Source organism: Chelon labrosus (genome assembly GCF_963514085.1).
Source record: "Chelon labrosus genome assembly, chromosome: 18".
NCBI classification, from domain to species: domain Eukaryota; kingdom Metazoa; phylum Chordata; class Actinopteri; order Mugiliformes; family Mugilidae; genus Chelon; species Chelon labrosus.
In genome coordinates this window covers 15,075,700-15,099,512 of record NC_140351.1, presented here as the reverse complement: position 1 = coordinate 15,099,512, position 23,813 = coordinate 15,075,700, and the positions used below count along the sequence as shown (strand labels likewise).

At 42.5% G+C, this 23,813-nt stretch overlaps 1 protein-coding gene across 1 annotated transcript; it reads left to right on the top strand.

Annotated features, from left to right (window-relative positions):
• Window positions 1-930: 930 nt before the first annotated feature.
• Window positions 931-23,501, top strand: cdh19 (cadherin 19, type 2). The gene is made up of 12 exons (XM_084566682.1): window positions 931-1,052; window positions 5,739-6,118; window positions 6,254-6,548; window positions 8,437-8,556; window positions 9,964-10,131; window positions 11,190-11,377; window positions 13,816-14,069; window positions 15,243-15,379; window positions 17,916-18,037; window positions 18,374-18,491; window positions 20,338-20,589; window positions 21,898-23,501. The coding sequence occupies exons 2-12, from the start codon at window positions 5,873-5,875 to the stop codon at window positions 22,416-22,418; spliced, it is 2,421 nt and encodes an 806-aa protein (XP_084422808.1). The 5' UTR covers window positions 931-1,052; window positions 5,739-5,872; the 3' UTR covers window positions 22,419-23,501.
• The last annotated feature ends 312 nt before the right edge of the window (window positions 23,502-23,813 follow it).

Sequence of the window (23,813 nt, the reverse complement as noted above, 5' to 3'; positions counted from 1 at the left end):
ACCCACCTAGACCAGACCAGGCACCCCCACCCCATAGCAATGACACTCCTCCCAGCAGGATGTACACATAAGGAAAAGGGAACAACTCAAAAAACATGAAAAACAGCACAAGGTGTTGACCTGGCCTCCAAATTTACGAGATCCCAAACTGATCAAGTATCTGTGGGATGATCCACAGAGGCCCCTCCCCTCAACCCATAGGACCCAAAGGCCTCTAACATCATTCTGTTGCCAGACACCACAGGACACCCTCAGAAGGCCCATGTCCATTTTCTGATGAGTCAGAACAGTTTTAGAGGCACAAGGGAGACCAACACAATATCAGGGTTAGGGTCATAATGCCTAATCAGTGTATAAAGATATACGCTTGGTGTTTGTAGACTGAGTTGACCCATCTACTACTGTAGCTCAGTTAAACGATTAATCACTCAAACAACTGGGGGAAAAAAATATCTTGAGTGATTTTGCAACCCAGTGTCATGACAGGTCAACTTTTAAATGTGGCTGTACCGGGAGGAAGCATACAGGAACAGCATGCTCCCAGCTTGAATGTCAAAAAACAGACTGTTGCCGTCCTATCACTTGCAAAAATAGTGACCTTCCAGTGGATGAATTACCATCCCCTCAGTCTTCCAGCACAACTCTAATAAGCTCCGGATTGTTCACAAAAATGGGGAGGGAAAAAACAGATAGAAATGCGCTTGTAAGTCTGGGCCGTGACTATTTGCATGACGATGAAGGCCCAGAGTGTTCTGCGGCGTTCAGATGCGAGCCCCCAGACAATAGAGCCTGTGTTTGTTCTTCCCCGGGAAGTTTGAGGAGGACAGAAAAGGGGCAAAGAAGAAGAAGGAAAGGGGAGGTCGTCAGTGGAGGGGATTACGCATTGTGAGAAGCGCGAGCGTTCACTTGTGCTATTGTGGTGGCTGAATTGCTTTCCAGTAGTACCAGGGTATTTAGTTAAGCAGATTGTGTTTCTTCACACCCGGCGATGATCTCTCTTGACGGCGGCTGGCGACAAGTGGCTCGGAGGGACGGCTGAATCGCACAGACAGGTGGGTGTGGCGGTGGACTCTATGCGTCCCATAAGAGTGGATCTTTTGTCCGGAGAAAATTACGTGCAATTTTATATACTTTCATGGAAAGGCTGTATAGAGAGAATACAGAGAATAGCGCAACATTCAACATAAAAGCAGGGCTACTACAATGCTGAATCATTGTTTTCTGTACTTTTCTTGCCTCTTTAAAGATGGATGCTGATAATCTAAAAAATATATTTTATAAAAAAGAACATCTATTTTCCTATCCCATACTGACCTCTGCATATTGACCTGTAGTATGTAGCAAGAAAACATGAGCTTTCAGTGCATTCAGCCTTTCTGGAAAAAAACTGCAGAACATTCTCAATGTACCAGGAGAAAACTGTGATAAGACAACACGATGTATATGCAAACATAACGTGGCTTAAAAGCAGGGATGTCCTGATCAGATTTTAGTTTTTTGTTTTTTGGCTCCCCTGATCCAATACTGATCTTTTAACACTGAGTCCGATCTTAAATAAGCAAAAATTCCTCCCCTGGACATAAATTAAGGCTTTTCTTATCTTGCTTGCATTCTCCTAGTTTGCCCATCTGCTTTAAGTCCAGTAAACTCTGACGATAGCCGACCACCGTTAAAACCTGGTTTGACCCCGGTACTGGTCGGGACATCCCTACTTAGGTCCTTACACATGACTGAATAGAATAGAGAGTAAACATGGCAACATAATACCAATGCTTCTAAAGTGGTGATTGTTTTGTCATATAAACATCTTTAAAACTTGATTCATAGATACTTACCTCCAGTTTAAATCCCTTTTTAATTCTTTAGTATTAACTTTAGCAGCAGCAGTTAATTGTCTTCAACGGAAAAGAAAGGCGACGCGTCACAGGGTGTAGATTAATGCCGGCAGAAATAATGACTTTCACTTAATAAAATCAAACAAATTACTTACTAACAAGTACATGATGGCTTGGCGTTCCCCTGTCGTCCCAGCTCAGTTTCCCGGGCTCATTGGAGGCCCCGATCAAGGAAACATAAGCTGCACGTCAGTATTATTGTTTTACGGAGCTTAACAGTAAACAGAAAAGTCCCACGACGAGCTCCCAAATGACCAATTAAGGACACCGTGTCTTGGAAGCGTGATCCTAAAGAAGTGAGGCTTAACAGACGCATATTATTTTTATTTTTTCCTCTCCAAATAGCTGCGTGAGAGTTTTGATTTGGATCTGCTGTCGCGTTTTCGCTCATCCCCATTTTGCCCACATTTGTCTTTTTCTACTTGAAATGATCACACGCGACAATTAAGAAGGACTGATGCTTTAAAAACATAATTAATGCCCCCACAAGAAGCCAGCATCGTCGTGCGGCGTTATTGACACCCGCGGTGTCAAGTGGAAGCCGCTTTTTCTTTATCGCAGACACGTTTTAATAGCATCCTGCGAGAGAGAGAGGAAAAAGAAGAAGAAAAAGATGGCGTTTTATTAGCTAGAACACATCACCGTATAGGAAAATGATGTGATGGTCTCAGCGCATCTAGTGCTTAACATTGTGAGACTGCGCCTCATTGTCATGCTGTCATGGGCTGGAGTAGCGTTCTGTACATACAGGCTACAGGAGGTCTGCTGGAAATGGGAGGAAGGCCTATTAGAGTTAATGAATGGCTGTCAACCACAGGGCACTCTGCATGTACTGCATGTCATGTTGAATGAGAATTTCTTTTGAAGGGAGAAAATTGACCAGAGAGTCCGCTGGGGTTGCTTTTATATTTTTAGTTTCTCCGGTTTATTTCCCGGAACTTATATCACCTGTAAGTGATAGATGACAGTTTTGTATTATGAAAAGCTTTTATGTAGCCTATACAATGCTACATTTGATCCTTTTAAAATCGGCCATTGACAGGGTCGCCGTTATTATCAAGACCTATCAACATAGCTGTCACGCATGGACATGTGTTTTTCCTGCTCCCCGTCACCTTCGCCATTTACAAACCTGGAGTTCTTTTTTTTTTTTTTTTGGTACATCCATTATTTTCCCAGGATTTCATCACTTATTTCTAGGAAGGCCCATCTTGTTAAATTGGCACCCAAACATGTGTTGACCTGTGCACTAAAGGCTGATACCCCCTTCTCCCCGAAAGGTTCGCGGGCAGACTCCTTGGCATGTTGGCAGTTGCTCGGAGTAACATCATCGAGGGCTGTTGTCTACTTTTGGCTCAAGGCGCTCAATTTGGGGCGCATGCTTGGCAGCCCCATGAAAGACCGGAACGGCTCACGATTCACTGGCCACTAATTGGAATGTCACTCCGCGACGCTCGGAGATATGAATACGGCCCGCGAAAGACGCACACGAGCGCAAACACATACTCTCATTCTGTATCGAAATTGAATTCAAAAAATAAAAGCCTGCATCAGTAATTGATTTTACCAGCTCATTACAAATGGGTCTTGACAGCTAATTTACTTTTACAAGATTAAACATGAACATTATGAGGCCGTTAAAGCATTAATACGGCGACTACTCTAACTGCCGAAACAACTTCCTTGCAGCATACTCCATATTTTAAATTTCCACCGGGACCACCCATGCTAAAAAAAAAAAAAAAAAACGCATGATCCCGTGCAGAAGTCTGGATTAAAACATCCACATACTGGGAATATGTGTTATGTGCTGATATTACAGTGTCAAAAAAAAAAAAAAACTCCATTAAAACCGCTTAGAATTATGGCTGTTGTGACTTCCAGCTCTTAATAGCAGTTGATCCCACTGAGTGCTGATGTATGGATTGCTGCCTGACTGGAGGGCAGCATAAAGTTGAGCTGAGGGTTTCATGTCTAGATAAATAATTTGTGTTGCTTTCCCAAGTAAGAATGAGACAAAAGTCAGAAATGATCCATAGCTTCAAGCCAAACACACCTACCCTACTGAGACAGAAATAATACTGTAAACTCACTTCAAGAAGAAGTTTACTGCTAGCATGGGCTACCTTTGCAAATGCCTTCAACTGGATTGCAATGATTCTGATTTGGATTGGGGTTTCCACCTTTACTGTTTACATAGACGCTCAGTGAAATGATTTGGTAAGGCCGATGTGTTTACACGTGCCTTCTGCCTTATGTGTAGTGCTGGATCTGTCGGGAATATAGCAGAACAGCTTTCTTGAAAACATTAAATCCATTCAATAGAAGACGATGACCAAGATGGAAGCACGTTTTCAATGGCGGCGCCCTCATTCATTCTGGCCTTGTTCATCTTTTCAAACGCTTGTTTCCATCGACTCGTTTTGAGCCTTGATGTCTTTTCAGCAATCTTTAACTCTTACAAGGTCTCCATCGCCAAAAAAAAAATCCATCGCCATGTTTCTTTCTCTTGTGAGGTTAACTCTACGAGGGGCAAATGGGTGTAGAAAGAATGCATTTATTCCAGTCAGGGAGAAACAATCAGACCGAGTATTATGGCTCTTAGGTGCTAATATGTTTCCGTTGAAGGGATTATCTAAGGTTTACACCGCCGCTCTTAATCCGATTAAAAATATTATTCTGAACAACATCCTTCAATTGCAGATGAGTATTGTCATGTGAGGTTGAAGTGTGCGCCACTCCCCACCAGTCATTTAGAGCTGAAGAAGCTACTTAGACGACGGAGAAACGTCTTCAAAGAGCACATCCTAGTTTTTATTTTATTGAGATTGAAAATTCTTTACGATCGGGTCAGTCTGTTCGAATTAAAGTGGTTGCATGACGTATTTTTATTCGGACTGAGAAGTCAGCAAACTTTACCAGGATTGTCAGTTTCAGCTAATGTATCTGTGTGGTCCAAACTAATTTGCTGTCTTGTCCGACTTTCATTGTCCTTCCACTCTTGACCCCGATCCGGGTGCACGATATAATTGGAGCATCGATTTGACTCATAGTTTGTCGGAGGCATGTGTGTCTCTGCTTTCCATGTCTGGGGAGACATTGATCTAATTAGAAGTCTTCATTAGTCAGCTGCAGACTGCAGTGTCATGCTTAAGGAATGATGTTCCGGCTGTGCCTTCCCCCCCAACCCCTGTGAAACACAATACGGGGCCTTGTCTGTATTCAAAACAGAGGACTGTTTTCAGCTTCCTGCGCAGGACTGCGGGATGGAGAAGAAAAAAAAAAGTGAGCTCAGACAAAGAGTTTGTCTTTTTATGCAACTTTCTCTCTCAAATTTGTTATTCGACCGCCCTGCTGGTGTTGTGCACTGGATTTGATATAACTCCAGGCGCTCATAGAGATCATAGAGTGTAGCAAACCAAGCAGCCATTCGTCAGCACCACCTCCAAATGAAAGGATGTGGATGTTGTAAGCCTACGATAATATTTTAATACACATGACTTTCACTTGATTGATTTGGTCAGGTCTTTTTTTTTTTTTCTTCAAACCATTATTTTGACTTATACCTTTTTCTGCGCCCCACTGTGAATATTAGGGGCCTAAACTACGCCTTTAAATAACTCCCCTTTAATCCCCTATGATCACAGCTTTTTAAAATGTACCTTCCCAATAAAAAGAGTATTATTTTCCATATATGTATGCATAGCTTTGCGTAAATTTTACTCTTACTTTTTGGATTTATATACCACACTAATACAGAATTCAATTTCATTGTCCAATCTCTCTGCTCTGCTGGAAATGACTCACGGCAGACATTAATTGAATTGTTAACTTTTATTTCAGAGATATGAGCACGCATACAAAGCGCATTATAACAAGATGGGATGCAGCGCTGCCAGGATCATGAATTACTGCGCGGGCGAATGGAGAGTTAGTAGCGGTGGACCAGTCACACCTCCGTCTTCTGTCCTCTAAACATGGGAAGTGCAGAGGAAATGCACGGATGGACTGTAAAAATGAGCACGCCGAGTGTTTTGGCCGTGGTCACGGTCTTTTCCATGATTCCTGTCGGCGCGCTGAGCGATATGAGAGGTACTCAGGCTCTGGAAGGCCAACAACTGGCCCAGGGATCCACTCATCTGCACCGTCGCCTGAAGAGAGGCTGGATCTGGAAACAGCTGTTTGTCCAGGAGGAAGATCCCACTCTTCGTGTTATTGGCCAGGTACCACTTCGCATTGAATGTCCGCCATGTCCTTGGTACACTGTTTCCCTTTGAAAATTAATGTTTCTAGTTACCTCAGGAAAAAAAAAAAAAAAACATGTTTTGAAAAATCCATCTTTCCTTCTCTTTTTGTAGCTCAAATCTGACTCAGACCGAGGTGAGTCTTCCATCAAGTACATATTATCAGGAGAGGGAGCTGGAGATGCGTTTGAGATAAATGAGTATACTGGAGACATCCGGACGCTGAAGAAGCTCGACCGCGAGGAAAAGGCTTTCTATGTGCTTCAGGCCCAAGCTATCAACAGGTGGTCCAATGAGCCAGAAGAGCCTCAGTCGGAGTTCATCATCAAGGTGCAAGACATCAATGATAACGTGCCCCAGTTCCAGAACGAACCATATGTGTCCAGCATCCCCGAGATGTGTCCAATTGGTATGTTTGAGGGAACGACTAAAAAAGGGGTGTTTAACTGTAAACTATACAGACATGCAATTAAATTACAAAAGGGTCAGTTCAAAAACAAAAAACATATCGCAATCTTTGTATTAGCATCGGCTGCTCTTGGTGCTGTTGTGCCACTCAGCAAGTGTTAGCATGCTTACAAAACTGAGAAAGTTAACATCTACCAAACCTAATAAACACTGTTAGATTAAAACCCATCTGTCCCAGCCTCATTAAGCTGTTAGCTTAGCATCAGAATTAGCATCACCTGAAAACTCTAGTGGGTATTTTTTTCCCTAAAACGTATTTTAAATATGATTTTAAATACTATATTGTTTGATCAGACATTCCAACTTATGTTGACGCTAAATCAAATTATCTGAAAAGTTTACTTGCCCCCAAAACATCACTCAGAATTGGGTATTTCTGTTGCGGGTCTACAGGCTGCAGGCCATTGAATCTGATGGAAATATAACAGAAGAAGAAGTTTTATTTTCCCCCTAACGTCACTCTCAACATTTAACTTATTATTTAGAAGTGCAGCACCCATTCATGTCCAAGTTCTTTCTCATTGAGGCGTTAGCTTAGCATGAAAATTAGCATCAACTGTAGACGTATAGATACTTGATCAGTTCGGGATCTATGGAATTTGTGTGAGTCTGTGTCAGGCTGCATCTCGCTGGGGATGGCTGCTGCTGTCAAGGAGTGTCACAATAGTGTCTTAGTGTCACGTCTGAGGAACATCCACACGAATGCCAGGTCCAAAAGTTTCCCAGCAGAACACTGAATTGTCACAAGATGGTCGATGTTATTTACTTCTCCTGTCAGTGGTCATAATGTTGTTGCTGATCGGCCCCAGTCCAGTGACCACACCCGTCTGTGTCCAAGAGAAGCCTCATGACGCCATTAGCTTAGCATCCAAATTAGCAGCCGCTTCAAATTACTTGCGTAGTGAGATGTGTAAGGCTAAACAATACTAAATTTTTGATTTTGTATTTAAATATTCCTCATAAAAAGTTTTGTTTACAGATAAAAGTCAATAAAAGACGTAATTTTGAAAGGAGTTTTCTTAAATTAAATCTGAAGGCAATGAACCAAAGGTTATATGAATGGCTGTCATCTGTCCCCATTCAGGAAGTTAAAAGTATTGCTTTCTGTATTATGGCTTGGATGCCTTTATGGATACATTTCTTAAATAATGTTATTATAACCACTGCCCTTTCATACCACAAACATTACCATTTCAATTTATATGTAATCTTCTTTTGCAGCATAATATCTCACTCGTAATAAATCAGAATGCATCTGATTCAGGGAGAGAAAGTGAGAGGGGAAGGTTGGAGTGAGGGCATTGGAAAATAAGAAATGTCGTGGTAAATCCCCGGCTGTGTGAAAGACAGAGTGCTCTCTGGGAAGAAAGAATAAGACAGAGAGGAGGACTGAGGGGGAGAGAAATATTGTAAGAAAGCAAGGTGAGGACAAGGATATGGTCAGCGGAGAAAAGGGTGGTAAGTGTGAAAGATAGAGAGGTAAAACTGAATCGGTGCGAACGAGTGAAAAAGAGGGGCAGGTGGATGGTGAGATGTCGCTACAGGGCTGGAGAGGTTGTCACGCACACCTGCACAGCCGTACCGAGTTGTGAAAGGCCATTGCCACCCCCCCCACCTCCCCATCTCCCCTATCCCTCGCGCTTTTGTCAACATCCCTTTTCTATCCCAACCTCAGCCTCACTCCCTCCCCCTCTTCCATTTCCACCGCGCTCCCCCCTGAGCCAGACAGACAGACCCTGCGGGACTGTGGCATAATCACTTTATTTCCCCGTCGACTGGAACTGCTGCCTGAGCTAACTCTGACTGTGTGATCCGCTCCACCCCCACAGGGACCACAGTGGCCCAGGTGACAGCCACAGATGCTGATGATCCCATGTTCGGAAACCACGCCAAGCTCATCTACTCCATCCTGCAGGGGGAGCCCTACTTCTCTGTGGAGCCAAAGACGGGTACGCGGCTTTTAGTTTGAGCTCTCCTTCGGCCTTAACCACTAATGGAGATTGGATTGCGGATTTTGTTTTCCACTTTCCGACCGCCGAAACTATCTTCGAGCTTTGTCCCTCTAGTCCTAATCACTTTTGACAAGTCAGAGACTTCTTCCTACTTTGAAAATTGCCTAATTTCCCCTGGCAACTTTATCTCTTAAAACAACTATTGACAGATTTTGCTACTTTTCAGGCCAGTGGGAAAAGTTCACACCCTGACAGAAAATTGATTCGGCTAATGCCCATGAATGTACACTTACGCTATTTCCTCATATAACACAGAGGCCTGTTACAGCGCTGCCCACACACATTGTTGACCTGAACTGTGAAGAGCTGGTGGAGGCCATCATTGACGTTGGGGAGAATGTTTAAATGCGAATGAATGCGATATGTAAAAAGGCCAAATCTGACTTTTTAGGGAGCCAATTGTCAGTTTTTCATTGAGGAGTAGGCAGCAGTTGACTCCACACCACTGCAAGTTGTAGTTTTGCTCATGGCTTCAACTGACCTGCGAGGAGAAGTTTGGAGATATTTTTCTCACTGTCACTTCTTTTAATGAAAAATAAAAAAAAAAATAAAATAAAAAAAAAAGAAGCAAAAGCAGGAGCTTTATCCTCGAGCAAACAAACATTTCCCGATAATTCACCTCACCTGGCGACGCAGCTGTATTTTCAGCACGAGCAGGATGTTTTCTTTTAAAAAGCCTGTGTCCTCCGAACATAGAGATGAAGATAAAGACAACAAAAGCAAAAAAAAAAATGTAATTGTTCTATTGGTTGCTGCTTCCAGTTAGTTAGACAAAGGGAGCATTAAGTCATCGGAAGAAAATGTTTCTTTTAAAATCTGAAGACTTGACGTTCATTCTGGTGGAGGGTTTAAAGATCTCGAAGACGACTTGAAGCTGATGGTTGGCCGGTCTGACTGTGAATACCTGTGGCCACAGTGGCGCCACTGATCTGTGCCAGAGAGATCGCTTAGAAGAGAAAAGGATGTAATGACATGTGATACAGTTGAAATTCACGAATATTTTCACGTCATGATCGTCTGGGATTAACTGACTAGCTCTGTGCTACGCTTTGTAGCCGTTCTTAGCTTCCTAGCCTTCTATCATGAAGTCGCTCTTCGAGTTTCCCTATTTGGTTGACAAATGCAGACTACTGCCACCTGCTGGTTTAAAGAGTTATTACCTTTAACGCAGAACATATATGCTAGCTGCCTGTCGGTTTTAGCAACTTTTACGTTCAGACACAGCCACAGCATGAGTCGTCATTGCTGGCGGTTCTTAGACGTCGGTTTGGGGCGTCCATTCTTTACACTTGATGCTATCTTAACGAATCATAATCATCCCCTCTGTGTCTTCTCCACGTGCAGGAATTATTGTAACATCTTGGCTGGACATGGACCGCGAAGCCAGAGAGCAGTACCTGGTGGTGGTGCAGGTGAACGATATGCTGGGCCTCAGCGACGGTCACTCCTCTTCCACCACAGTCACCGTCAGCCTGACTGATGTCAACGACAACGGGCCCACATTCCAGCGGCGTGAGTCACTTCCCATGACTCACAGTGATGCAAACAGCAGGCCATACACGCTCAGGGAATCAATGAATGGAGTACAAAGTGTTGCGGACTGCGGGGACATGTTTAATATTATACCTACGAGGTATTTATTTGATCACACTTCTCCCGTTCGGGTGGGTAGTTCGCGCCGCATTCGGCTGCGCACGTCGTGTCATTCGGCCCCGGCAGCCAAAATTAAAAGGAGGCGGCGGAAGAATGGGAGAGAGAGCGAAAGAGACGGGCAAAGGAGACGGGGATGTTTGGCTCATCTGCGTGTGCACATGTGCCACACACTGGATGAATTTAATCATTCACACATGAAAGGACATTTGTCATGACCTTTGGAAACAAACCTCGCCTTCTCAGCGATAAACCCCACTAAAATGAAAGCCGTGGGAAGAAATCAATTCTGTAGGAACGAGACAGCAAGGAGGATTCTTTTAACTATTAATGTCACATTCACATTCGCTGCAGGTGCTGCTGTGACCCGCGGATTCTGTGTTCTGTTATAAATATTGTATGGCCACACTTCACTTTGAACTGTGCCCTCTGTTTTGTCACATAATTGCAAATTATTATCGGCAGGGATTCTTTTTTTTTGTTCTTTTTTTTTTCGGAGCAGCTGGGTGCCTGTTGAGTCCCTCCCAGTTGTGGCAGCCATCCAAATGGAGCCGCTCTGAGACACAATCGCGTTTTCTCATCTTCTTATTAGAGTTAGGCCGGGATTATGTGGAGTTGCCACAATTTATCAGCGGTTCACACAAATTGACCCTCCACCACAATGTTCTCCCTTCTTATCTCTTTACACATGGTCTTGACTAGCTATTAACAACTTAGTGTCAAGCCCTATATACAGTATTTTAGCCGAGAAACTTATTTTTTTAAGTTGTTGTTTTTCTTCAAAGTTATCATTAAAACACTGCACAAGTGCCAATTTGGTATAACCGAGACTTCATATTCCCTTTGATATCTTATTCCAAGTTTCACCTTCACAGGCTAATGGTGTCAACGCGAGTTATTTTATTTCCTTGTTTCTTCAGACCTGTACACCTTTGCCGTCCCTGAAAACGCAGCCGTGGGAACCACAGTGGGGAGAATTATGGCAGAGGATGGTGACGTTGGCATCAATGCCAGAATGACCTACAGTCTGGAGGACCTGGAAGAAAGCTCCACTTTTATCATCAAAACAGACCCAGAGACTCAGGAGGGAGTGATTCTGCTGGCCAAGGTGAATCTATATATATATTGTCTTTTTCTAATATTTTCATTCATGTTTTAAGGCCGTGAAACATCAAGCCATCATCTCACCTGAACATTCAAATACACAAATAACACAAACAACACGATCATCTAGTATGAATAAACTGCAGACCAGCTGATCAGTATTGTTTAGGGGATGCCAGCTCCGAACAACACTTTGTAGGTCTTCCTAGCTTCCTAGCCCCCCCAGCTAGGATTAGCACTTCTGGTTTCCCCCTCTTATATGAAGAGTTATTTCCTTTCAGAAGCTGTGCATATGTGCCTCCTGGCTGTTGGCTGTAATCTTTGCACTGTGTTCAAGTGTAGCTTTTTGGTTCAGACACAGTAGACATGAGACGATGACACAGTTGGTCTTCGGTTCCGGTAGTTCAATGATTTTGGCTTGTTGTGTTCAGACACTGTAGCGACATTAATTGGCACAGTGTCGAGTGCAACTTTTTGGTCCAGACACAGGTGACGTGTGGCGATGTTAAAGTTGGCCTTCGGTGTCTGTAGTTCTTTGAAGTCAGGCTAGTGTGTCCGGACGCAGGTCTAGCCAGAAAATCCTCGCGGGGGGTTGGGCCATTGTGGGCAACTTTTATCACCTTATTTTGGATTCAATTAACATTATAGATTAAAACTGGGGGGGGGGGGGGGGGAATCAACAACAAAGCTTGGTACTCTCCATGAGCAAGCAACAGCTGTAGACATCCTGTAGTCTCGTTTGAACTTAACTGATACAAATAATCATCAATAACTGGCACAGCGTCCAGGTAGCCCCCAAAAAAGATCAAATATCCATGAGTAAAGGAACATAAAATCTGCACCGTGACAGTTCTGTTTCAAGGAAAGCGCTGTTAGACTTCAGTACCTCTGAATGTTTTGATCCAGCTGACAGATTGTATGTACAGTATGTCATGCAGGGCGATGGGGGCTTGTGATCTTCTTTCATGCTGAGAGCTAGACGCAAAGATTGATACCACCCTGTCATGTCTGTCCAGGAAAACGCAAAGCAACAGCTACCAGCCAGTTAGCTGTTGCACAAAGAGTAGAAACAGGGTGAGAAAGCTAGCACGTCTCTCTCCAAAGGTAAAAAATAATCCCACCTACCAGCACCTCTAAAGCTCCTTAATGAACACAGTGAGGTGGACTTTTATGGGGCATTTTGTGTTGGACTGTTTCTTGGCTCGATGACTACAGAAAGCGTTCAGAGAGACAAAAATAAAAAAAGGATAATAAAATGTCAAATAATTGAAGCGAAGCCAAGGTTGCCCATTGAGGCAGAACAACTCATATGATATACTCCTCTCACTGCAACACATATTCAACACACCTTATTCATCACGCTGTGAGTGCGCCACTGTAAGAAGAGGATCACAGGCTAATTAGCTTTTCAGACGCACAATTATCAAGTGGTAAATAGAAGAAATGTTTTTTAACAGTGAAGCGCAGTAATTGAGAGAACACTGAAAAGCTGTTGACTAATTTCTTTCATTTAAAGTAGACCCTATGTGAGCCCTAAATATAGTACATAACAAATACTGAAATACAGACTGCAGCTCGATATTAGATTACTCCTGAACTAATTCACCGTTTATATTTTTCACACATATAAGCCTCTACTTTGTTGGACAGGAGATTTCAATTTAGATGCAGAGATAATGGAATAAAAAATTATTGACTCGGACTGAATCATTTTGGGAACGCGGTAATGGTCCGCATGCTGTTTTCTTATTACTGGCATCATAATGTTAATCAAAAACAGAGCATTATTTAAGTGCGCGCTCACAGCTGGTGGCTTATTGACATTGACTAAACAATTTTCAACACCCAGTCTTGGTCATGTCCTGCTCTCAAGGTAATAATCATCAGTCTTAAGCACAAGTTGGTGAAAGCCGGTACTCTTTAGGCTTATTTAATGAGGTGTTTCCTGCTTGCAACAGCATATGAGCTGATAGGTAAAGGTATTTACACCGACCAGGCGTAATATAACGACCACCTAATGTTGTGCCTCCAAAACAGTTCTGGCTCATCAGAGAATGGACACGGGCCTTCTGAGGGTGTCCTGGGTTGAAGGGAGGAGCTTGTTCTAGTGCATCTCACAGATACTTGATCAGTTTGGGATCTAGTGAATTTGGAGGCCAGGTCAACACCTTGTGCTGTTTTTCATGTTTTTTGAGTTGTTCCTAAACCATCTTTGTGTCAGGCTACATCCTGCTGGGGATGGCTAGTGCCTTCAAGGAGTGTCATTGCTATGGGGTGGGGGTGCCCGGTCTGGTCTAGGTGGGTGGTACATGTCTAAGTAATATCCACACGAATGCCAGGACCAAAAGTTTCCCAGCAGAACATTGAATTGTCACAAGATGCTCAATGTTAATCACTTCTCCGGTCATAAAGATGTGGCTGAACGATGTATATCCTTCACAGCCTTTGGACTACGAAACCAAGAGGCGATTTGTCATGGCTGCAGAGGCGGTCAATGACCACGTGGACACTCGTTTCCTGCCTCTGGATGAGTTCAGCGACAGGACGACGCTGAAGATTGTGGTGGAGGACGTGGACGAGCCGCCTGTCTTCCTCTCGCCGGCCTACGAGTGGAAGGTTCCCGAAAACGCGGCGGTGGGAACCGTGCTTGCCAGCGTTAGCGCCAGAGACACTGACACAGTCAACAATCCCATCAGGTAATGTGAACTGTCTAAACCAGGAAGAATGGCATCTGCCATCCGACAATCCAGCTACCAGTATGATAATGATGAGGTAGATACCCAAGCTGGCGTAGGAGGAACAGCCGCAGACAGCTTTCTCCACGGGGTGAAAAATCATTCCATTTCAAATAGTGTTACTGGCTCGGTGCATCCACTTTTACCCTTGATCTCTGGATACCCCGTACATGGTCATATTTATCTCATATTACTTTAGTAGGAAATGAGCCCTGCTGAATAAATCATGACATTTTTTATTTTTTTTTTTTATACCTCACAGGCTTTTCTATCTATTGCCGTGGTATTATCACAAAGCGACGTGGCTAGGACGTGGGAATGTAATAAAGCACCATACGAGGTGGCATATGGAATTGAGATTTGCAGTCATTTGCAAGTGGGGCACGTTGCATAGGAGACAGCAGCGCTACTAGTGCCTGTAGTCCATCTCAGCACAGCTTAAGAGTGGCAGGTGCTGCATATCATCCTCAGCGTAGCGTCTATTACTGTCCCTTTGGTGACAGTGTCTCATTGATTAATAAATTCAGGCTGACATTTTAGAGGTTTCCACACTTCTAGTAAATATGATTAAGTTTGCCATGGTCAAATTGGCTTATTTCCCATGTTGTTATCGGCAACGTGGCTCACAGAAATGATTCATTCCTCTGCTATTCACCATGCTGTTTTAATCACTTATATTAATATGTGTTAAAGATATGATAATGCGAAAGGCCCATGCAACAGGAAGCAAATATTTCGTTCATAATAATATCAAAAACTGCAGGCCCTCACTCTCCCCCCCACTAGGAGGAGAGAAGACAGCTGCTTTTAATCGTTTTTCTACACTACATTTATTCTTTTACAACAAACCGAACAAAATGTCTGTGGTCACATTTAAAGCGAAATCCAACCAAACTAACTACAAACACACACAAAACCGCGTCCATGCCATCTGTGTGAGGTGCTTTGTTTTCGCAGTGTTGCCGTCGCTGTGTCGCTCTGGCTTCTGTGTGTACTCGCTTTGTTGGATATCTGTCAACAGATTAAAAAATTGAGCAGTTTGCCTAATTAATCTCCCCGCGGTGTCGCAACGTTTTGTTTGCCCAGAAAACAACCTTGTCTGCTGAATGTGTGTCTCCGTGATTTCTCTTCCAGATATTCAATTGACAAAAGGAGCGACGCCGCAAAAGCTTTCAAAATAGACCCAAACAATGGGACTGTAACTGTCGCTAAAGCTTTGGACCGGGAGACTGCCAGCTGGCACAATGTGACTGTTGAAGCCAAGGAAACGAGTAAGGAGAACTTTCTATAAGAGCAGCTTGTTGATATGACCGACTTACGGCATATTTACAGTAATTTGTCGAAAAGCTTTGTCCAGAGCAGCGATTCCAAACAAGGCCTTACCCCATTAATTGTTCCGTTACCTTGAGTTGGAAAGAGTTGCCTAAGTAATTCAAAAATATGCTAAAGGGGAATTACCTTTTTTTACAACCTGGACCTTATTTCTGGTATAAAATACGATCGTTTACCCCATATAACTTTCGTGTCATTTGGAGTCATTTGGACGATATTAAGATCTGCGTATATCCATATAGTGGGAGTGACTGGGGCACCGAAACACAGCCTCTAAATAACGCATTATCTGCTGGGAAACTCTTTATTTCACCAATATTTTGTTATGATACGCTAGTACTATTCCCCGTTGAGTCCGGAGTTACTTGTTGTCATCATCTCGGGTCTGTAGATTGACCTACTAACTTCTGACCTGGATGATGTCATCTCTGAGCGCCGTGTGCACCCGCGACGGTCGGCTTGTTTACCTGTAATTTGCTACTGCTAGTTTTTTGCAACATGGCTGAATATTTTTCCGATTCTGAGGTTGTGGATGACGACTTTGTTTATGATGGACATCCTTACCATTTTGAGCCAGAGTATATGGATGAGGAGCTCGTTGAAAGGAGGATGCGGAGGCAGAGAGAGGAACAGCTGGCCAAAGAACAACAAACCGCTGCATGTCCGCAAATAGACAACAGGTAACTCTGGATTCAACGGGTAATAGCACTAGCGTATCATAACAAAATATTGGCGAAATGAACGGGTTTCGCGGCAGATAATGCGTTATTTAGAGGCTGCGTTTCGGTGCCCCAGTCACTCCCACTATATGGATATATGCGGCACTCCGCTGGAGCTAAATATCTTCCGAATGACTCCAAATGACACCAAAGTTATATGGGTGAGTAAACTATCGTATTTTATGCCAGAAATAAGGTCCAGGTTGTAAGAAACAGTAATTCCCCTTTAAGTAAAGAAAAAAACCTAAATATATTTAGTTAGGCATAACACATCAATACAGTGTGATAGAGAATGCATGAAACTTAGCTGGCATTTAACCAGTAATGGATTAACGCACATAGTGTGAAACCTACGCGCAAAGTAATGCATGAAAACTGTCTCAGATAGTTACCTAACAGTATGGATGGATTTAGCTAAAGGTGCAGCTACAGTAAAATTGGAAATTTCAGGCCATTGAACTGACTTTGACCTATTTGGTCAAATTCACATTTGTACTTTTGAGTGAATACGTTCATTTATCTTGGCTCCTTGAACGGTCTCATTTCCTGAGGCTTTATGTGGAAACAACACACAAAAAACAAGATGTGTATCAGACTTTTTGTCCCAAGCGTTTACAGTACACACTAGCAGCTTTTTCTTGTAGTTACCTAAGATCTAGGGATGCTTCAAGTCAGGCATATGCTGTTATACACCAACCTGGGCACACTTTGGCAAGTTGTCTACTAAAATATTCTCATTCATGTGATTTTTTTTTTTTTCCAGTTAACAACACATTTCTCAGTTTATTCTTATAAATATTTCAAATATTTATCCATTGCTTTATCTCGGCCGTGTACCTATTACTTTTTGCTGACTGCCTTACACATTTATACATCACTCTCGCAACTTTTTCAACCATTCATCTATTAGTTTCAGCTCACTTTTGAACTATTGTTAATTATATTTAGCTGGTACCTTTAGCTAACCATTTAACCATTACTTTAAGCTAACTATCTCAACTGTTTATCCATTATTTTTAGCTGTCTCGACCACTTCTAGCTGACTGTTGTACTAATTTCTTTGTTACTTTCCGCCAAGTGTTTCCTCCATTTGTTCATTGCTTTTACCTATTTCTTTTTTTTACAAACAATTTCATTGAATTCTCCATTGCTTTGAGCTAACTAATTCACTCCATGACATTTAGCTATCTCAACCATTTATCCATTACCTTTTGCTAACTGATTCACCCACTTATCCAGTTTCTCTTAGTTATTGCTTTTAGCTTTAACTATTACTATTACTTTTAGCTACCTATCTATTCATTCATTATTTTTAGCTATCCATTTTAACAATTTAACCTTACCTATTAGCTAACTGTTTCACCCATTTATCATGTTCAGACAACTATTTTAATTAATTACATTTACTTAACTATTGCAACCATTAGTTCATTGCTTTCATCAAACCTTTATATGAAATACAGATATATTTTTAAACTTTAGTTCACCTGACACCCCTATGGGAGTACATCAGTCAGAAAATGTTGTCTCACTGCTCTGGAGCCATGCAAATTCTACAGTTTTTTTGGTGTTCAGTATCCCCATTTTCGTAAAAGCAGGGCAACACTGAGGTCCACTTTTTTTCCGCTCCACAGTCGTGATGCAAGAAGGCGAAACATTTATCAGTCTTAAGTGTTATTTTGACAAAGCTTTTACAAAGCATTTATGATACATGCACCCAGTGGACTCCAGCAAATGTCTGTCTTCACTACTGCAGCGCAGAACCATTTATCCTCCTCTGTGGTGGTGTTCATCAAAGTGCTGGACATAAACGACAATGTGCCAAGGCTTGCAAGAGATTACCAGCCATATATCTGTGAGGGGACGCAGGCTGGAGAAGTATGTATATTATGATGCACTGATGTTCATGATTTACTGTAGCAGTCTGGAAATCAGAATGTACATTAATGTGGACAGTAAAAGTTCTCAGATTGTGTCGCATTATATTACACCACAGCATTTCTATTATTTTGTACAAAGGACTTACACGAACCATTTGACTATTGCACAGCACTATACCATATTGTGTTTATAACACTGTCAGCTGCTGCTAAATGTTATATTTTTGAGAAATTAAATGCAAAGGCTTTGTATGATTAGGCACGATTCCTTCAGAAATCTATTGTGTACATGTGCGGTACTCATATTGTCTCAATGTGTCCTTGTGTCTCTCAGCTAATTCAGTTGCTCAGTGCTGTTGATCCAGATGACCCTGTGGAGGGACACCACTTCTACTTCTCTATGATCACCGAGAAGCACATCAATCCTAACTTCACTATCAGAGATAATCAAGGTCACAATAAGGCACATAAATATTTCTTATACTAGCTCACAATAGTAGCGAAATGTCTGTAACATTGCATTCGAGACTCCTGAAGAGTGGTTTGGAATCTCACTGTGGTGACTCTGGCATTCTCCATTTTGGCCGTGCCTGACTCCGTCTAAGTTCCAGTTAATTAAAAAATAGTCAGAGAGGTGGAGTTGAGCTGGGTGGGTGACCCACAGACAGACAACCTGTGAGGGCATTCTCCTGTCACTCATAACGGCCAAGTCTTCACTTATTTTTTTTATGACCTTATGCCTTGAAATTGCTTGAAAAGTTGAGTTTACCACAAGTATAGTTGTTATAAAAAAGACAAAACTTTTTTTGTAAAGTGAGCCATTTTAACATGGACGTCTATGGGGATTGACTCGCTTTTGGAGCCATCTGAGGAACTGCACTTCCACATTAGTTTAATTTTTCAGTCATTGAGGTTGGTGCTTAAGAGAATCCAGTTTGCATGGCTGTGTCTAATGGTAAGAACTCCCCATGTTAGCACAAAATCTGTATACTTTTACAGAGGTTAAATGCTGTACTATTTCCTGAGTCATTAGCATGACTTCACAGTTACGCTGTTGGTGTATCAAAGCTGCACAACAGCGTTGCAAGAAAGCTGGAATTGCCGTTTTCAAGTTTTTCCCGTCATTGCTAAACTTAGTAAAGAGGGTTCTCGCTATATCATCATCTTTGGCACGCAGTCAAGTAACTGAGACTGCTGGTCTCATTTAGTTCTCGTCAAGAAAGCACATTTCCCCAAATGTCACACTGCTGTTTTAAAGGAACCTACAAAATTGTGCTCACATCTTCTTTCTCATTTGTAGATGAGCAAAACTGTAGTGAATGACAAAATGTAAATTATTAGAAAGTAGCACCACAGTCATGCAGATTTTTGTATTATATGAATCCAACAACAGTCGAACAGCCACGGTCACAGTTTGACTTTAAGTGCAATGAACCAGCTGGTGGGTGACTCACTACTGTTGCAGTGAGATGATCAGCATAAAGTAAATCTGTATAATTATACTTCTTGCACCAAGAAATGTCATCCCGCAAATTACTGACATTTTCTGTTAGGGGCTTAAGGCTGTGGGGTAAAAATGAAATACATGAAACCAGATGAAGCCATACTTACAGTCTCATGCAGTAAGGAGCTGTGAGCAACTTGTAAACCGCAATGTGTATGAGCAGTGTTCTATCAGTATGACAGATAATAATTTAATTTAAATCTAAATTAATGCTATGCACTCTTTTAGAAGATTCAGGATGTAGGTTTAGGGCCAACAGCCTCTTAACTAAGCATATTGAAATGTTTGCTTTCGTAGCCAGTGGCCAGTCAACCCATTTTTTTCTATAATAAAAATGTTATAAAAAGTAGGCAATGTCTGAATGTGTTGAATAAGTTAGAATGAAATGTATGCAGGTGCAGTGTATGGGTGGTTAGCCACGCAAGCACAGCCGTCCAGTCAGCAACAAGGAAATGAATAATGAATCAAGTAGAAACACAGTTAATAAAACACATTTCCATATGCCACAGGGCTTATTTTACTCCAAAGAAGTTCTTGTTCAGTGCCTTGATGAAGTCTTACAGGTGCACCCGGAACTGAAACTGAGAATTTACTTCAGTATACCGAATAGGAAGAAAATTGATTTGACAAGGTGTTGAGCCTCTCAGAGAGCTAGAGTCAGATTTTGAATCACATTAAGTGTGTCAGTCTGCTTGTGATTATTTTTGAATTTCCCTGAAACATGAGCAGTCACACTAGAAGGAGTGCTTGTGGTTTTTTTAAGACCACTCAAAAGTGTATCTCGTCACTTTTAGACAACACAGCTGGCATCGTGGCGCGCAGGAGTACCTTTACCCGCAAGGATCGGACCCAGTACCTCTTGCCCGTGGTGGTGGCAGACAGCGGCTCTCCGGCCCTCACCAGCACCAGCACTTTGACCATCAGCGTGTGCAGCTGTCAGCCTGCGGGTCATTGTCCCACAGGAGGGGTAGAGGCCCTCGCTCTGTCTATGGGGGTCAGCCTGCAAACCTTGTTAGGGATTCTGGTCTGCCTGGTAACTTTCACAGGTAAGCAAATGTCTGTTCTTCTCAAGTATTTTCATCCTATCTCATTTTGGAATATCATAATACGATACAATAATGATGTCCCAGTATGGGTACATAAACATAAAGGTCCTAAAATCTGTGTACTTTCATAAGGATATTTGTTTCTGTATTTGATCATTGTTCAACTGTTAAACTAAAGCTACTTCTGACCTGGGTTGAGAGCATGTGTGAGATAAAGCAGGCTCTTTCATCCACTCCAGCACATGTACACAAGGGAAATCTTTTGCAAAATATTTGTAGAAATTTGTTCAAAGATGCCGATCTGGAGTTGCATCCTTGTATCTTTAAATTGTCAAACAATGTCAATATAAAGGCTTCTGCAGGACGACCTAAGATCTTGCTCTGCCAATTTATTGGCAGGAGTTCCTCCAGACATCAGAATGACTGACAAGACAGGCATCTGGCTAAACAAGATTACTCATTCTAAGAGGATTTGCAAATGTAGTTTGTTTCTTCTTTACTGGAGTGAAATGAACCAGAGACGGTTGTTTTTTGCACTGTGGAGAGAAAACACTGCCAGTTTCATACACCGACCCAGTGGTTCCAAATTGTGACATTAATCCCTTCAGAAATTTATTAAATGGCAATTTCACTGAAATTTTGTTTCAAAAAAATCGTTCTTTTCCAGCAGATCTATTGAGCTAAAGCAGTGCCTCCTCACGTCACTTTGGCAAGTATATGAACTTGTGTTAAACAGTGGGATTTTCCATTAACAAATTTGCACTTTCATTTGAATCTGCTTTTTAAAAACTCACCAGCGTGCCTTTAACAAACACTTTTAAAATGCTGAAAGCTTGCAGAGCAGTGATGTCAGGTAATGAGTGTGTTGGTTGCAATACATCAGTAGCAATGCCATCCTGGGACATTGATGGGTTTGCATAGTGAAGAGCTTTATTATGACCTCGGCTGCTTTGTGTCCTCCCTGTGCCCATCACATGAAAGATTAATGGCAAAACCTGCTATGCTAACATTCTGTCGGATGAGAACAATAGTCGGCGAAAACACAGCAGAAAAAAAAAATAAACTGCGCCACATGGAGCAAATAAAAGAAGGTTTTCTTTATGTGCGAGCTGAAATTAAAAAATATAATTTATTACCTAATTTGCCACATTTTAATGTTTGCATCCAGAAAGTTACTGCTTACTTTTGGCGCATTTGTACGTTCCACAGTGCGTGCATGCTCCATCAGGCTCCATAGATGTTTTCCTCTCCCAAAGCTCATGCCCTGGTGTTTAACCGTAATGATGTCCTGCTGTGTTGTGTCTGCAGTGCTGTCAGTTCTAATGCTGATGGTGAGGAGACACAGGCGGAAACAGCAGGAGGGGCTGGAGGTGGAGGTGAAGGAGCTGGAGCTGCCTGAGACGGTGTCGCAGAAGGTGCTTTATTACGGAGAGACGGGAGGTGGAGCGGTGGACCTGGACTTCTGCCAGCCAGTTGTGCCGCTGCGCCCCCACCCCAGGAGGAGGGAGAGGAGGCTGCGTAGGGAGGACGTCAGGGCCAGCATACGGATGTCCCTCCGAGAGTCACACCTCATTGGGCCGGAGGACGAGGTCTTCAGGCAGTTCATTCTGGACAGGCTGGCAGAGGCTGATCAGGATCCTTACGTCCCCCCGTTTGATTGCCTTCGAACGTATGCGTATGAGGGGTCAGGGTCTCCCACAGGGTCTCTGAGCTCATTGGATTCTTTGACACTGGAGGTTGAACCTGAGCAACCTATTTGTAACCCCAAGCCTTATTTAGTAAGACTCACCCCTTGGTATGGCGGAGGAGAGGAGGACACAATCTTCTGAGGACATTTTCGTGGACAGCCTGTCTGTTTTTTAAAGTTAGGTCTTAGCAGTGCTGGTAGGCAGTTTTTCTTACTTTGGACGGAGCTTTTGCAGGTTTTATGCTAAGCTAACAGCCTGCTGGATATAGCTTCATATTGACAGTATGGGCAGCTAATGCTGGCAAGCTCTGAGTAAAAGGGATTTTTATTTGCTGTATTTTTTTATTCTGTGTAAAACAGTTACATAATTTAAAACACTTTTACATAAAACTTTACTGACTTCATTTTATAATATAAATATTGATTGTATTACACAGTATGTGTCTGAGTTTAAAAAGCAAAGGGGAAAGGTGGACTTCCCATTTTGTGTCAATCGATCATTTTGTCCCATTAGAGGTCAAGGTGCAAAGCATCGTGTCCTGACGTCCAGAGACAGTAGTTCGCTTCCTGTCTCATACTAAAAGCCAGTCACGCTGTAAAGTCACTACAGTAAATGTGTCAGCTTCAGTTAACTCTGAAATACAGAATCATTCTTGTGTTCGCCAGTTCAGTATTAGCTCTCTTTCGAGCTCCATTTTGTTCTCCACCATCTCCTGGGGAAAAATGATATGGCTGTGAGCTCGGTTGCTGCATCACTGTGCTCATGTGTGCGTTGTGTTGCACTGAGCGGGGAGTGCACAGGGGATTTATCGGAGGGTTTTTCTTGCTGAAAATGTCTTCCCGCTTCAGCTCGAAATTAGACTGTTGAGAACAGACTGAAGACCAAAACAAAGAAGCTAAGTTGCTGAGTGGGGACGCAATAAAGATGGCACTTCTCCGCTGGTTCATCAATACAAGTGACTCTTTGAATTTGCACCACAGTATTTGGTCTTAAAATATATTATTTAACCTGATTTTACCAACCGATTTTCTTTTCCCAAAAATAATGATTTGATTTGTGCAGCATTACTGACTTGAGCATTTCTAATTTTCTATGTTATTTGCAATATCGTTCTGTTTTTATCATGTTGCTGTTTTATATTCAACATTTTGGCCCATAACACTTCATATTATATGTGTATTTTACATTATAAAATCTTGCAAGTAAATATATACACCGTCTCCCTTCTTACTGTCTCCCTTGTGCCACATGGGCCTTCTGAGGGTGTCCTGTGGTGTCTGGCAACACAGTGCTGTTAGTGGATGAGGGTAGGGGCCTCTGTGGATCAGGCTTGATCCAGTGCATCCCACAGATACCTGATCAGTTTGGGATCTAGTGAATTTGGGGGCCAGTGTGCCTGGTCTGGTCTCGGTGGGTGGTACATGTCTCGGTAACATCCACATGAATGCCAGGTCCAAAAGTTTCCCAGCAGAACATTGCATTGTCACAAGATGGTAAATGTTATTCACTTCAGCTGTCAGTGGTCATAATGTTCGG

What these genes read in the sequence shown, in the direction of transcription:
- cdh19 (XM_084566682.1), top strand. Translation starts at nt 5,873, where the DNA reads ATGGGAAGTGCAGAGGAAATGCACGGATGGACTGTAAAAATGAGCACG. An exon ending in AGGGGACGCAGGCTGGAGAA is followed by an intron (nt 18,038 to 18,373) that starts GTATGTATATTA and finishes TGTGTCTCTCAG; the next exon opens with CTAATTCAGTTGCTCAGTGC. An exon ending in CTGCCTGGTAACTTTCACAG is followed by an intron (nt 20,590 to 21,897) that starts GTAAGCAAATGT and finishes TTGTGTCTGCAG; the next exon opens with TGCTGTCAGTTCTAATGCTG.